At 46.6% G+C, this 14,574-nt stretch overlaps 2 protein-coding genes across 3 annotated transcripts; one reads left to right on the forward strand and one right to left on the reverse strand.

Annotated features, from left to right (window-relative positions):
- Nucleotides 1-1,790: 1,790 nt before the first annotated feature.
- Nucleotides 1,791-4,002, reverse strand: LOC120692457. Its single transcript, XM_039975763.1, has 2 exons — nucleotides 3,337-4,002; nucleotides 1,791-2,245 (listed from the first exon to the last, which is right to left on the reverse strand). Exons 1-2 carry the CDS (start codon nucleotides 3,937-3,939, stop codon nucleotides 2,192-2,194), a joined length of 657 nt encoding a protein of 218 aa, XP_039831697.1. The 5' UTR covers nucleotides 3,940-4,002; the 3' UTR covers nucleotides 1,791-2,191.
- Nucleotides 4,003-10,889: 6,887 nt separating this feature from the next.
- On the forward strand, nucleotides 10,890-14,263 carry LOC120692677 (synapsin-1-like). 2 transcript variants are annotated; one of them, XM_039976052.1, is made up of 9 exons: nucleotides 10,890-11,112; nucleotides 11,246-11,267; nucleotides 12,079-12,135; nucleotides 12,236-12,317; nucleotides 12,991-13,086; nucleotides 13,197-13,321; nucleotides 13,401-13,419; nucleotides 13,516-13,705; nucleotides 13,742-14,206. In XM_039976052.1, exons 1-9 carry the CDS (start codon nucleotides 11,010-11,012, stop codon nucleotides 13,882-13,884), a joined length of 837 nt encoding a protein of 278 aa, XP_039831986.1. In that variant the 5' UTR covers nucleotides 10,890-11,009; the 3' UTR covers nucleotides 13,885-14,206. The 2 variants fall into 2 exon arrangements, with proteins under 2 accessions (XP_039831986.1, XP_039831985.1); XM_039976051.1 differs by having other exon boundaries at nucleotides 13,516-14,263.
- Nucleotides 14,264-14,574: the final 311 nt, after the last annotated feature.

Genomic DNA, 14,574 nt, shown 5'->3' on the forward strand with positions numbered 1-14,574 from the left:
GGGAAGAGGAAGGAGAGCCGGCCGTGCCTTATCTTCGCGAGAGAGGACGGAGGTGCCTGGTGGTGGGCATGGATGGGGGGGAGTTCAGCCAGTAGGAAGGCTTCATTTCAAAGACATGGATTGCTGACGTGGCGGATTGTTTTTCTTTGATGGCCTTATACTGTATTTTTGGATAGATAAATAAACTCAAATGAAAAAGTGCTCAACTACAAAGTTTTAAATCTCAAGGAGCTTTACATCTTTGTTATATAACTTATTTACATTCGAGGCCATCTGAAATTTTTAAAATTTTAAAATTTGAAATCAGATTGCTTATAATGTACTTTTGAAGTACTAAACAATCTCAAATAAAAATGTTTTCAGCTACAAAGATTTATATTTTGTTGAGTTGTACAACTTTGATATAGAACTTATTTACATGCGAGATCATTTGAATATTTTAAAATTTATAATTACAAATTAGATAACTTATAATAATATTTTAAAATATTAAACAATCTGAGATATAAAGTTGACAACTACAAAGTTTTAGATTTCATCAAGCTGTACGAATTTGGTATAAACTTTTTTTTGCATATGAGATCATATAAAAAAAGTTTGTATTCAAAAAATACATCCACTAACTCTCTTATACAATCACACATATACTTCTGGTGAGATGTTTCGATTTTGTAAACATCATCATGATAAAAGTGTGCGAAATCTTCTCAACTTTTTATCACAGCATCCACGTGTGATACCATCACATCATGATAAATCTCATGATTTTCAGACTTCATTTACTTTTTTAGAATTTTTAAAAAAATCGGACATGCGTTCGTGGTTGTGTTTCATGGACAATATATTCGAAATTTCTTTTCATTTGATGGATATGGTCTCAAACTAGGTTAAGTAGAATGAATATCATTTTTTCACTCATTTTATTATAGACTTTGAATCATTTGGGGTTCAAATTTGACTTAATTCAAAAATTGCTTGAAATGAAATTATTTAGTTTAATATAGCAAACAAATACAAAAGTGTACCAAATTTTAATATGAAGTAACACAAGTTATATGTAAGGAGTAGAAAAAGTTTCGAGTTGAAAGGAGAAAAAAAATTTGTTGTTTTGTCGTGTGCAAAAAAAAAACACACGGCAATTTGCCGTGTGTTTTTTTTTTTGCACACGGCAAACTATTGACTTTGCGGTGCCAAAGAAAATGCACACGGCAAAGCTTGATTTTGCTGTGTGCCAAAAAAAGCACACGGCAAAGTATGGATTTGCCGTGTGTTTTTTTAAACCGGGTGTTTTTGTTGTAGCAGACGACAAAGTAGCTCTTTGCCGTGTGCCCGATAGAAAGCACACGGCAAACATGGATTTTCCCGTAGTGATGGAGGGAGTATGTCTTCAGTTCTTCACCCACCAGAATTCAAATCCTGCTGAATTTATTTTTTTCTAAAAAAAATAACTGAATGCTTCGTTCCATAGTTCTTGTATTCAGACATCTAAAACAAACTGAGTTCACGAATCACAATATGGATCTCTTACGCTAGGCCCACATGGGCGTTCAGAAGTTGTTCCTTGCACATACATCCACATCCCTCCGATCAACTATTGAATAGTAGCCTTGTCTTCGATTTTTTTCAGAAGCAGGCGACGTGACTACGATAGCATCTATATATTTTGACAGCAGCTGAAAACCGATTGAGGTGTACATCCTTGTTTCTGAAACTGAAACCAATAAATATTGAGGTGTGTTCGATCAGGAAATGCCCCCACGGTACCAAGATCCGCCGAAGCGTTTTAAATCTGATTTGAAGTTCCAAATTTGAATTCGCACATTTGTCACATCTGCCTGTACGTGACAGGTAGTATTCACAATTCCAGGCCGAAAGGCCAACAAGCATCTGCTGCACGGCTCATCCTGTGTTTGCATTAGCTGCAGGAGGCCGAAGCACAAATGTTCCAGACGTACGTATTTACAGATTTATATACTACAAGTACTAAGCTTTCACTTTGGCTGGCGCAGTGAGGGATTACATGGACGTGTGGAGATCGGATCGGATCGGGCTATACACAGCTTCTCGAACCAAAATTTGGGACCGCACGGAGCAGCCCTGGACCTGAATGCAGGGCCCGCTCTGCGTGTTGTCTGAACTGAAGCCTGCCGGTTGCTGCCAGATTCCACCCAGCTGCGAGGAGCAGACGTCGTCAGACCATGCATTGCTTCAGGGCCTTGGGTGTCTGGCCTCCCTTTAGCCTTACCTGCATAGATCAAATAAAAAATCAGGGTTTAGTAAGCTAAAATCTTCAGGACCTTGAGTTCCACATGCATGTGTTGAGAATTTTGTTGAAACGTCCGAATTTTCAGTTCACTTCCATGACAGCTAAAATCTGACCAAGTCTCCGTGCTTCTCTCCAGCCTCGACGGCCACGCCAAAGCAAACCAGCAAGGCGCTACCACGACAGTGATGGATAGGCCGGAACGGAACGCTCACTTGTGATGTCAATTGAGCTCCCTGGTCACGGATGGAGGCTGTTATCTAGATACTCCCTCTGTTCTTTTTTATATGACACCGTTGATTTTTTTTCCTTCAACTTTGACCAATATTATTTAATTAATCAGTTAGTTAAATAAAATGAAATGAGTACTTTTACGTCTATTATCAAGAGTCTCTTGAATCTAACTTGAAGATTTGGCTATTTGCATAAATATTTGTAGAAAAAACGAATAGTCAAATGAAGAAAAAAAAGTCAATGGTGTCATATATTTAAGAAATATCTCTAGAAGGGCGCCGGGATCTTGCTCCTAGAGACCTGTCCTGATCGACATGCTCCTAACCTGCTACTGTGACGTCCAACGCGTGGAAAGGATGTTTTTTCAGGTTAGGATAGTGGGCTGTGTCCTCACGCAGTTCGCCTCCAGTTCTAAGAAGGTGGTTGGGATTTGACTGTGCCTGCCCTGGGAAGGAGGACTACTGGTAGAGGGAGCCAAGGCAAATGCAACGAATATGAACGCGCCTACAGGTAGTTCTGGCCGTCCTGGAAACTGCACAAACTGTATTGCAGTTGGGACGGTGGCCGGCAAAAGCAGATTCCATGGCGGAATGAACTCGGATTATCCTACAGGCTTTTTGGCCCAAGGCTTGTGGTCGTACTCCCCGGCAAGCTCTGGAATGGATTACACAGCAAAATCTTTGCTTTTTTTTTTTTGCCATTCCCACAACAATAAGCACGAATTGCAAAGCTCGATCGGTGCTAATGTTAAGATTTTATTTCTTTTTATGTTGTGATGAAGTTTACGGCGAGACGAATTGGCAGTATGAGCGAAGGAAGTAAGGAAGGAGAGCACTCACAGCTTCGACGTCGATTCTGTAGACGAGCAGGCGGCGGCGCTCCCGGCAGCTGGCGCGGTACGCCATGGCGAGGTGCGCTGCGGCGAGCGCGAGCGACATGAGGAACATGGCCTCGACGGCGACGAGCTGGCCCTTCCCCTGCAGCCCGAGGCCGGGGGCGGCGGCGACCCCGAACACGGCGACGGCCTTGGCGAGGACGTAGCAGAGGGAGGCGACGCTGCAGGCCACGGCCACCCACATGTAGGCCGCGCCGCCGCCGCATGCGGTGTAGGCGCAGAGGATGAGGAGGGAGCGCGCGGCGGAGACCGCGGGGAGGTCGACGAGCGAGGAGCCGAAGCGGAAGGCCCTGGCCTGGTCGGCGAGCGAGGCGGCGAAGGAGGCCGGGGAGTGGGCCTGCGCGCGGAGGAAGTTGGAGAGGAGCGCGGGCGGGAGGAGGAGGTCGAGCAGCACGACGAGGAGCGGCGGCGCGCAGACGAGGAGCAGCGAGGCGAGCATGGCGACGATGAAGAAGGCGGTCTTGGCCCACCGCCACGGGCGCTCCCAGAGGCGGTCGCCGTGCACCAGCGGGAGCGGGAGCGGGAGCGGGAGCTTGGTCTTCTCCATCGCCCGCCGATCAACGCAGTGGTTAACTTTGGTGGCGGCCGCGGGTTGGGGAGGAGGAGAGTGGATTCGGTCGGGGGCGGAGCTTTTAAGCGAAGAAGAAGGCGAGGTGGGGGAGTTGGGGCCGAAGGGGAAGGGTGGAGGCCTGGTCAGACTCGATGGTTTGACCGGCTGGCCCCACGGCCACGGCAGCGCAACGGATGCGCGGTGGGCGACCGGAGCGTGCCACGCCGCCGCTGCGTCAGCGGCTGCGTGGGAGAGAGAGAAGCTTCCGGCCCGGCGGCTTGCGCTCGAGGGACCCGGGGTCGTGGACTCGTGGGACGGACGGATCGCGCGCGATTTGTCACGGGCTTGCGTTTGCTTACGACTTGCCTCGGCGCCCATGATAAATTCTGTACTGCGGCAGGGGGTAGTGTGCACGAGACGTGCAGGTAAAACTCGTACCGGAACTCTATGCCGTAACGGGTTCAATTCTCGCTCGTGTCACAAACTGGTGCAGATACAATCGAAAGGCGTACGAGTGTCTTGTAATCACGTTCGAATTGTTGAGTACGAAACGGAATAATTCTAGAAGGCCGTTTGTCCACAGCCCAGACGTCCGTACTCCTCCACCTGTCGCTTCCGAACGTTCTACGCTGACTCTCGATCAGATAAACGTCAAATTCAGCGCCGACGAGCTGCAGGAAGGACTGAGGAGGAAGGGTCGTCGGATTATTGAAAGCGCACGCATGGCCGGCCGGCCCCGGACCACAGGGGCACTTGCTCACATCCCTCCCGCCTGGTCGCCATGTGGAGCGCGCGGCAGGCACCCGCCCGCCCCCTTGTGCGTGCTCGTGCTGTGCCTGCTGGGCTGGCTGCTGCTAATCATCACGCGCTCGTCTGTCCTGGCCGCGCGCCCGCATCGAGGGTTTGGTTGCTTCTTGATTCCATCTCCGACTGATTGCCATGCCAGCAATTCTCGAAAATGCTCAGCCCCAGGACGGACCTGGCGATGATCTGGATTAAAGAGTGCCAGGTTTTGAATTTTGATGATGGGTTGACCCGGCGTACTAGTTGGGTATGCATGGCATGGTGTCAGCAGTCAACTGCTGCAAAAAGGCCTGGAAACATCACGGCCGGTATTCGGACGCACGACGCTTGTCGTTTATTACGCCACGCGGCTTATATACACATGAACCTACCTCATCGGTGATCGCGTGTACTAGCACATGTTTTCTGCTGAAAACCTTTGTCAAGGAGGTATTCTGCTGAAACTTCATTTTAGGTTTGATGTCGGGAATGCGCGCGTACGTAATCGCGGAAGGTAGGATTAGAATAAGATTCGGCTGAGTACAACACTCACTCGTTGGTTTAAGTTAACAGAACTAGCAACCTAGTTTTTTATACCAAGATTATTTTATATAATATAAATGGATGCAAATAGCTAGTTGTTTCGTCATATTACTATCGACAACCAATGGTCTTTTTCATCGTCATATTTGATATGGACTTTTGAGTTTTTTAGACTGTTAGATTTTCTTAAAATCCGACGGCCGGTGAAAATTAATTATTATCCTTTTTAGATCAATATGGGAATTTCTAGATCCTCTCGAAGAATGTGCTGGTTTATTTTTAGCACTACTATTGTATTGACATACTAATAGATAGATTTTGATGACGACGTCATCGCTGATCCGTTTCACATCTGACAACACATCGTGGTGCAAGTTGGAAGCGGGAGCAGGACATTTGTTTTTATTTTTGGAGATTTCCTGCTGCTCTAGAGCTGACCATGAGCGAAGATCGATGGTTCTGCTGATGGCACCCAGGCCAATATTAGAATTTTCCTCGAGACTATTATTGCAGTTTGTGACTCGTGAAACCACACAGTTCGCTGTTGCTCGCTTCTTCACGCATCAGTAGTCGTCCTTTCCATCGGTCAGAATACGGGAGCCTTTTCCGTTCCCATAGAGTTGAAGGTGTTCTTCTTACACCACGACCGAAATTACCTTGTGGGTGCAACCCATTACTTTTAGAACGCGTTTCCTTGTTGAGAAATCCGCGTCCCGGCCCGGCAGTCGGCACTCGGCAGAGCAAGAAACAGCAGGTCCGGAAACAGGCCCTGAATTTGGGCCGTTTAGTTCCCAAAAATTTTCACCTCCCCTTTAAACACATGTATGAAGCACTAAATATAATTAAATAATAAAACTAATTACACAGTTTGGATGTACATGACGAGACGAATCTTTTAAGCCTAATTAGTGCATGATTAGACATAAGTGCTACAGTAACCCACATGTGCTAATGACGCGGTCAAAGGCCTCAAAAGATTCATCTCGTGGTTTCCAAGTGAGTTCTGAAATTAGTTTTTTAATTAGTGCCCGAAAAGCCCTCCCGACATCTGATCAAACAATCGATGTGATTTTTGATCCAAAAATTTTCACTAACTAAACACCCCCGAGATGATGGACCGCCATGTTGCAAAATAAATGCTCCAAATCTAAGGCAGCGTGGGCTTCCTGCATGCTGCTGCTGGAGTAGTGCTGATCTTGTCTGTAGATGGATATGAGCCGCGACGACAGACAAATTGGATGCTCCATGTGCCGACGATGTTTAGTTTGTTGCAGCTTACGCGGGCCGACGATGGAGTTGTTAATTATTGTTGCGTACCAGAGAGTAGATATTTCACGTTTGACACGCCAAATGGAGGACAAGGCAAGCAAGTGCGCCTTGTGTCACATCTTTATCCGCTTCTGCTTGCTCTCACCCTTTTCACATGCATCTCGATCATCTGCTCACCTCACGGGCTGCTGAGCTAGCTCCACCACTGCTGTGTATGTTCATCTCTTTACGACCATCTGCAGGAGTTGCGAAGCTTCTTAATTTTATGGATCGCGATTACGACTGATCAGAGTCCCAAATCCGGATAAAGAAGGAAGGTTGCGATAAGTTTGGCAAACTAGTGTAAAAAATAGCCACACTAATGGATTACGACGGATCCGAATCAGGTTTTTATCCCACTTCCATGTTTCTTAATTTTCTGGCGGGGAGAAGTTTTGAGGGACCAAAACTGGCGACCAGAGGGGGGTGAATGTGAGCCGATCAAAATTTCTTCGAAATTTCAAACGTCGGCCTATGTCCCAAAATCACCGCAAACCCTCGAACCTAGGTCAGCGAGAATAGCTATGGACAAGCTATCTCGAAGCAGAAGACTCAGGTCGCAGCGCGGAAGCAAAGGCGAGAAAAACTTTTCTAACCGCAGCGCAACACACACAGACCGGTCTGACCGGTGCACTGGACCGGTCTGACCGGTCGGGCAGTTCAAACCCAGACTGAGCGGTCTGACCGGTCTCTCCCACCGGTCTGGCCGGTGTCGTCCAGAAAACCCGCAAACAAACATTCAAACCACGAATCTCGAGCAAACGAAGTCCAAATCCAACCAAACTTGGAGGAAAGCTTCGTAACTACCCCGTGAACATATCCCCAAAAGATCTCACCCAAAAGATTCACGGATCGAGAGAAATCGAGGAAAGATCAAAGAGGATTGGGGTTTTCTCAAGAACACAAAATCGCCAATTCGTGAGAACCCATGATTCCAGGAGGTTTGGCACTAGGCTATATGCATAGGAATCGTTCCAAAGAGTTCATCAAACCACGAAATCAAGGGTTGGTCTCCTCCAAACAAGAAACACATCAAAAGAGGAGAATTGAACCCAAAACGCAAGAGAGAAGGGGAGGACGAGATGCTCAGCACACACAAGTGAATCGCAAACAAATTTCATCCATTAATTCTCAGAGGAATTCACCTATACAATAGCTAGAGCCATCCGCCCATCATCCACCCACTAGATTGAAGAGAATAGCTATAATCTAAACTCTCTTTGCGTTGGAGTCCTTGGCCCTAACCTAGAGCAGGGGCAGGGAGAAGGAAAAACGAAGAGAAAACAAAAGACTCAAGAGACTCAACCAGCCACGGGCTGGTGGGGATTTTTATACCCAGCTGCTGCGGCCAGACCGGTCAGACCGGTCCAGGGGACCGGTCAGACTGGTCGGGTCTGCAGCAGCCCTGTACATGTCCTCAATCAATGGTGGAGTTTCTTTCTTCAACCCGAAGTCTTCCCTGTGATGCCTCCACGTTGACGAAGAGCCGGTCCGCGATTTTGGAGGGTCCGCGAAACCCGGGTAGGTGGCCGGTTTTGAGAAAACCGCCAAAACCTCACGCGCGGGAAGATTCCCGCCTCCACGCCGTGGCCCTAGACGCCGTTCCCGCCTCGGCCTTCTGACGGCCCTAGACGCCGCCCGTCACCTCCTCACCCGCAGCGAGGCCCTAGACGCCGTCGACGCCCGTGCCTCCGTCAGTCCCGAGGCCGACGCTCGTGCCTCCACGACTTGGTGTCTTCAACCGCCGTCCGCCTCCTTGTTTTTGTGGCGCAAACCAAGAAACCCGCCTTCCGTCGCCGCTTGCACCCACAGCTGCCGCCCGGTCCGAGCTCCTCCACGGCAGCTCACCGTCGACACTCGACGCCCGTGTACCTGCAATCCAAAGACCAAGCGCACGATCACACCGCACGGTTGACAATTCACTCATCACAGACAGAATAGATTACTCACATTCCTCAAGTTTTCTTGAAAGGAGCCAGATCTTTTTTCTTTTTTTTTTCTCGGCGCTGGCTACTTGCTCCACGCAACCACTTCCCACGTGGGCGCTGACGCGGTGCCAACCGAATTACCTTTAAAATTACAAAATTTTACAAGATTCTCCATCACATCGAATCTTTGAACACATGCATGAAGTATTAAATGTAGCTAAATAAAATAACTAATTACACAATTTGTCTGTAAATTGCGAGACAAATTTTTTGAATCTAGTTAATCCATGATCGAATAATAATTACCAAATATAAATGAAAATATTATAATACTTTACAGCTTACATTTTACGCATCTAAACAAGGACAAGGGATGCTCCTATATCCTGACCACCTCCCGCCGAGATGGATGGCATCCAGCCCCCAGACCAGCCGCTCTCTCTCTCTCAGAGTTCGTTATCTCGACAGCAATACATCCTCAGGGTCAGAAGTAGACGCCAACAATCAGGTAGAGACTGCTATGAACCTAGAAAAAAAATAGTAGTCTTGTTTAGTTGTAAGGTGTAAAATTTTTGAAAGGAAATTTTTTTATATTTGAAGTACTAAACATAGACTAATCACAAAATTAATTACAGAACCAGTCTGTAAATCGCGAGACGAATCTAATGAGCCTAATCAATCTGTCATTAGTGATTATTCACTGTAGTATTACTGTAGCAATTTAGCATCTAATTACGATCTAATTATGTTCATTAGATTCGTCTCGCGATTTACAGGCAAACTGTGCAATGTGTTTTTTATTTCGTCTAGATTTAAATCTCCATGCATGTGCTGGAAAAAAAATTGGAATTTTGAATTATACAACTAAACAAGCGCGTAGTATTAGTGGAACAGGTGGTGAAATTACACGATTGGTGGTCAACCGCGTCAGGTTAGGTCACATGCCGCCATGGGCCGCCCCACGCTGATCTCACGCGTGATGCCGACCTCGGGTCGCATGCAATGGATCACAGATCTTTGCTTCGGCTGTGTTTAGATGGGGTGAAAACTTAGGAGAAAAAGGCGCATCGGTCACTGTAGCACACTGTAGCACTTTTCGTTTGTTTGTGGTAAATATTGTCCTACCATGACCTAACTAGGCTCAAAAGATTCGTCTCTCAACGTACATCAAAACTATGCAATTAGTTTTTTTATTTAACAACATTTAGTACTCCATGCATGGGTCATTTGCTATATTTAATGTTTCGATGTGATAGTGGATGTGATGGAAATTTTGGAAAGTTTGGAAATTTTGTGGGAACTAAACACACCCTTCGTCTCCCGACGACTTGTGACAGCGGAACCGGAGGCAGAAAAAAAAATATAGTAGTAATATTCAGGGCTTCTCGAGCAAGGAACGAAGGAGCCTCTTATTTCGCCTTGGCGTCTTGGCGAGTAAGGAATGAGTTCCCCTGTCAGCACCTCCTCCTCACTCGTTTTCTAGTCCCGCTGGCGTGCCAAGTGCATGGAAGAAACGTGCCGCCTCATCGAGGAAGAAGATGGATGGACCAGTCCGTACCTGAGAAACTAGAGGCCGCATAGTACAGTACTATGGTGCACCTCGTACCGAACGATTGGTGATCGGAATCGGCGAGGAGCAGGCGGCGCCGCCGGACCTCAGCTTGCGGTCCATCCGGAGCTCCTGCACTGCCACACGGCTGCTTCTTCCTTGCTGTTGATGTTGATTTTTTTTTCTTTTTTGGTTAGGAGTATCTTCAGGAACACTTCCTTCAGTTCCTTGTCCTTGCTTGCTGCTGCATGAATGAAGAAACGAGAGCTACAAAAGGGAGGGCACGTATCTACTCAAGGCCCAACGAAAACCGGGAAATGGCTCGGCCCAATCTCTCGGCGCCCAGCCCAATTCTCACCACTGGGCCACCCTGTCACTCGCTTTGGTCTTTGGAGCCGGGTCTAATAAATAAATAAATAAATAAAAATATCTCAGAGAAATAAAAACAAGGAGAGGCGAAGCGGCGACTCCAGGCACTCCGCGACATTGGCTGTGTTTAGTCCCCTGAAAAACACTGTAGCAAAACATGGTAGTTGCTGTGGAAAAAATATTGTAGCACACTGTATCACTTTCTATTTGTTTGTGGTAGATATTGTCCTATTATGATCTAACTAGGCTCAAAAGATTCGTCTCGCAACGTACATCAAAACTATGCAATTAATTTTTTTATTTACCTACATCTAGTACTTCATGTATGGGTCATTTACTATATTTAATGTTTCGATTTGATGGAGATATGATGGAAAATTTGGTTTTTACGAGATTTTTGGGAATCTAAACGGGGCCATTGACCTGACCCTACTGCCAGGTCAGGTCCTTCCCTTCCAAAGCCCGAGGCTCGAACCCCCCCAACCCAACCCCACGCGGCCACGCCCCCTCCCTTCCCCAGTTGAAGCAAAGCAGAGCCCTACCGGTCTCCCACCTCCCCAGATCGGCGATCCCCGGAGGCAGCGGCGATGGCGTCGTCGCAGGCCAACCTCGAGAAGATGCATCTCCGCCAGAGCTACCGCAACCTCTGGCACACCGACATCATGGGCACCATGAGGGCCGACTTCCCCTGTATGCAATCGGCCTTGCTCGCCCTCTTCATTTCCTTTTTTTTTCCCTTCCCGCATCTCTCCCGGTGCGTGATCTGGTCTCCCGCAGGGGAATTCGTGTCCTGATGGATTTTCCGCTCTTGTTGGTGTTGCAGACTGCTGCCTCGCGCTGTGGTGGTGAGCGATCGACCCTCCCCCGATCCCCGTTTCTGCGGTCTTTGGGTGTAATGACCCCTGCTTTTCGTAGATCTGGCCAAATTTGCCTGCTCTGTTTTCCAGTGTAGTTAGGGTTTTAGGGGATTTTAGTTTCTAGGGTTCTGTCTGGATTCTGCGTTGTGCATTGACAGATTGGCACTCTACTAGGGATTTGGCGTGTCCGCAATTATTCCTTGTGCATTTAAGTTCGGCCTGCTGCTGCAAGACATTTAGAAAAAAAAAATGATGATGCAGCAGCCACTGGGACACCTGCGTGTCCCTATAAATTCCTATCATTGTGACTAGTTTACATAGCCTATTTTTTATCTGCTGCAAACCCAAAAGAGGATAGCTGCGGGCTTTTATCTAACCCCTGAAGCCAATTACTATTAGAGTCATCAACAGGATTTGGGGAAAGGGTCCTGAACATTCCTTTGCTAGCTTCACCAGATGAACTGGAGCAAAGGCCATTGAAACCATGTATCATCTTTTGTTTCTGATGAGTCTTTGACCAATAAAATGCTTGTTCTCTGCCTTCAAGTTCGTTCCAGACTATGCGCTCATTCTCAATCAACCATGAAAGGGCTTCTTTTTTTTTGGGCACTCAGCACTTCCAAAGCATTGCATGGGTCTAGTATGTCTACCATTTTGAATGATGCTGTTCTGGCATGCAGTGCTCATCTAGCATGTGGAACAAGGCTGTATGTGTTTCCATTGGGTAGACACAGTTAGCAATTGGAAATGTGAAGATTTCTACCCATTTAATCTGCTGCATTTTCCTGTTTCTGTTCAGTGGACCATGCGTGTCATACATGCTTCGCAAAAGGGCTCTCTATAATGACATGTCAAGGTAGCATACACTCTATTTTGTTTCGTTAGGATTGTCACAGGAACTTTTTGTTTAGAATCTCGCTCATCGCTTATTCCCATTGCTCTTTTGTGTGATGTAGATACGTCTGCTGTGCTGGATATATGCCATGCAGTGGAAGGTGTGGTGAAAGTCGGTGCCCAGAGTTTTGTCTTGCAACTGAGGTACAAGGCTTATTCAATTTGCTTTTTACCCTATGTTTTCTTGTCAATGTAATTCTTAGTATATGCTTTAAACTGCATATGCTTTTTACCAGACTTGCATATGCTTGAATTCCATCCGGGACATGTCTAATAGCTACTATGCAGATGTTTTAAACTGATGGCTCCTATTACATGCCAGTAGTTCAAACTTATTCAAATTTCATATTTCACGTCCCTTGTCTGTGACTCTTCAGTTTATAGAAACATTAATCCGATTGAATATCAAGAGATAGGAAGAGAGGCCAGCGGGCGTTACCATGATGGAATGGTAACGTACACATGTAGTCTAACAGCTAACCTCAGTGTACTTTATGTACTGGTATCCGGGAAACACAGTGTATTTAGCTTGAATGATCACAAAGGATCGGTTATAATTGAGATAGGCTTATGCGGCTAGCTTTTTCTTTTTGGTAAGGATCAGTTATACTTGAGAATTTGAGATAGGCTTATGCGGCTAGCTTTTTTCTTTTTGGTATTTAGTCAATATACTACCATTGTACAATTGGAGGCCTGTGGGGCGATGCTGATGCCCCATTTGTCACATTGAAACCTCTGATGCCGTCTTCTCGGTACCTTGAAGTCTAGGTAAAACCTGATCTAACTTGAACTTCCGCTTTGCCGCTTTCTTTTTCAGGTGTTTCTTTGCTTTGGCAATTCAGTTGCGTCAACCCGTTTCTTGCTGCAAGATGAATTCAACATACAGACAACTCAGTGCGACAACTGCATCATTGTAACCCTACTTCCCTCTTATATTTGTTCTGTCTAAAGCAGCTTAAATTTAAGGTCCTATGCTGGGCTTCCTGCAATGTCAGCTCAACTGAATATCACATTATACTGCAGGGCTTCATGGTCTGCCTTCAACAAGTTGCTTGCATCTTCTCTATAGTTGCAGCTATTGTTGGGAGTGAGGAGCTTTCAGAGGCTTCCCAGATCCTTAACTGCATGTCTGATTTGGTCTACTGGACGTAAGGCTCCCTTAACCCTCCTTGTTCATCTCCATAGTAGTGTTCCCAGTTCTGATAATCGTATTCCCCTTCGTTGCAGGGTATGCGCATGTATGCAGGTAAATGACATCCTTTTTTGCTTGTAACCTTCCTTATTGCTCATCACTCTCCAAACCCTTACATCTCCATCTTATGCCATTGAAATGCAAATGCAGACACAACACAAAATCGAAATGGACAAGAGGGATGGGAAGTTTGGCCCACAGCCCATGGCAGTGCCTCCAGTGCAACAAATGTCACGCATCGATCAGCCTACCCCGCCTCCCGCCGGATACGCACCACAACCAGCCTACGGTCAGCCTTATGGTAGCTATCCACCTCCAGATCAAGGTTATCCCCCAGCTGGTTACCCCCAGGGTGGTGCATACCCTCCTCCTCAAGGTTACCCCCAGGGTGGTGCATACCCTCCGCCTGCCCAAGGTTATCCCCAGGGTGGTGCCTACCCACCGCCTGGTTACCCACCACAAGGTTCCTACCCCCCGCCGCAAGGTTCCTACCCCCCACAGGGTTACCCGGCCAAGTAAAGCACACACGTCAATTGGAGAGACCCCTTTGCCAGGCACCTGAAATATTGTGGACATGTAAACAGTAGGACTGCGGTAGCGTAATAGGTGATTTCGAAACACCACGTGCGATTTGTCTGCGTGGTAAACAATGAACGGTATATTGATTCTCTGGTGAACTCATCAGTGACATGTGTTGAGCGTACTGTGTTGAGTATACTCTTCAAATAAGGAGTGGTGAATTGTGCAAGTCATTCGGAAAATTAATCTGTAACTGAATTTGGTGATTACATTATTCCTGGAGATTGTTGGTAGTATGTTTTGGACAAATTATTTGGCTACAGGAGCGTGTCTGCGTCATGTTATAAGCCTGAATGAATATGCTGTGGTTGCGACTTCACTTTACTCTTTATGATAATCACAACTTCATGGAAGTTGGTAATGGAGTGTATGAATGAAATGCTTATAACCAAGAGCATGGGGAGGTGCCTTTCACATATATTTATCATAGGACGAGATGAATAGACGGAGATGACAGCAACCCTTAAGCTGTGCTTATCGTTGTTTTTCTTATTTTCCTGATGAAAATTATCAGGTTGATTCCATGATAGCGAGGTCTCAACGGAGTTGTCCTTGGTTGAGACGTAGCTAGCTCCAGCATCAATTGCTTGGAATATTTGACAAGTTGCATATGACAATTATCTCTTGGAG

The sequence above is a fragment of the Panicum virgatum genome, chromosome 9N, assembly GCF_016808335.1.
Source record: "Panicum virgatum strain AP13 chromosome 9N, P.virgatum_v5, whole genome shotgun sequence".
Lineage (NCBI taxonomy): Eukaryota > Viridiplantae > Streptophyta > Magnoliopsida > Poales > Poaceae > Panicum > Panicum virgatum.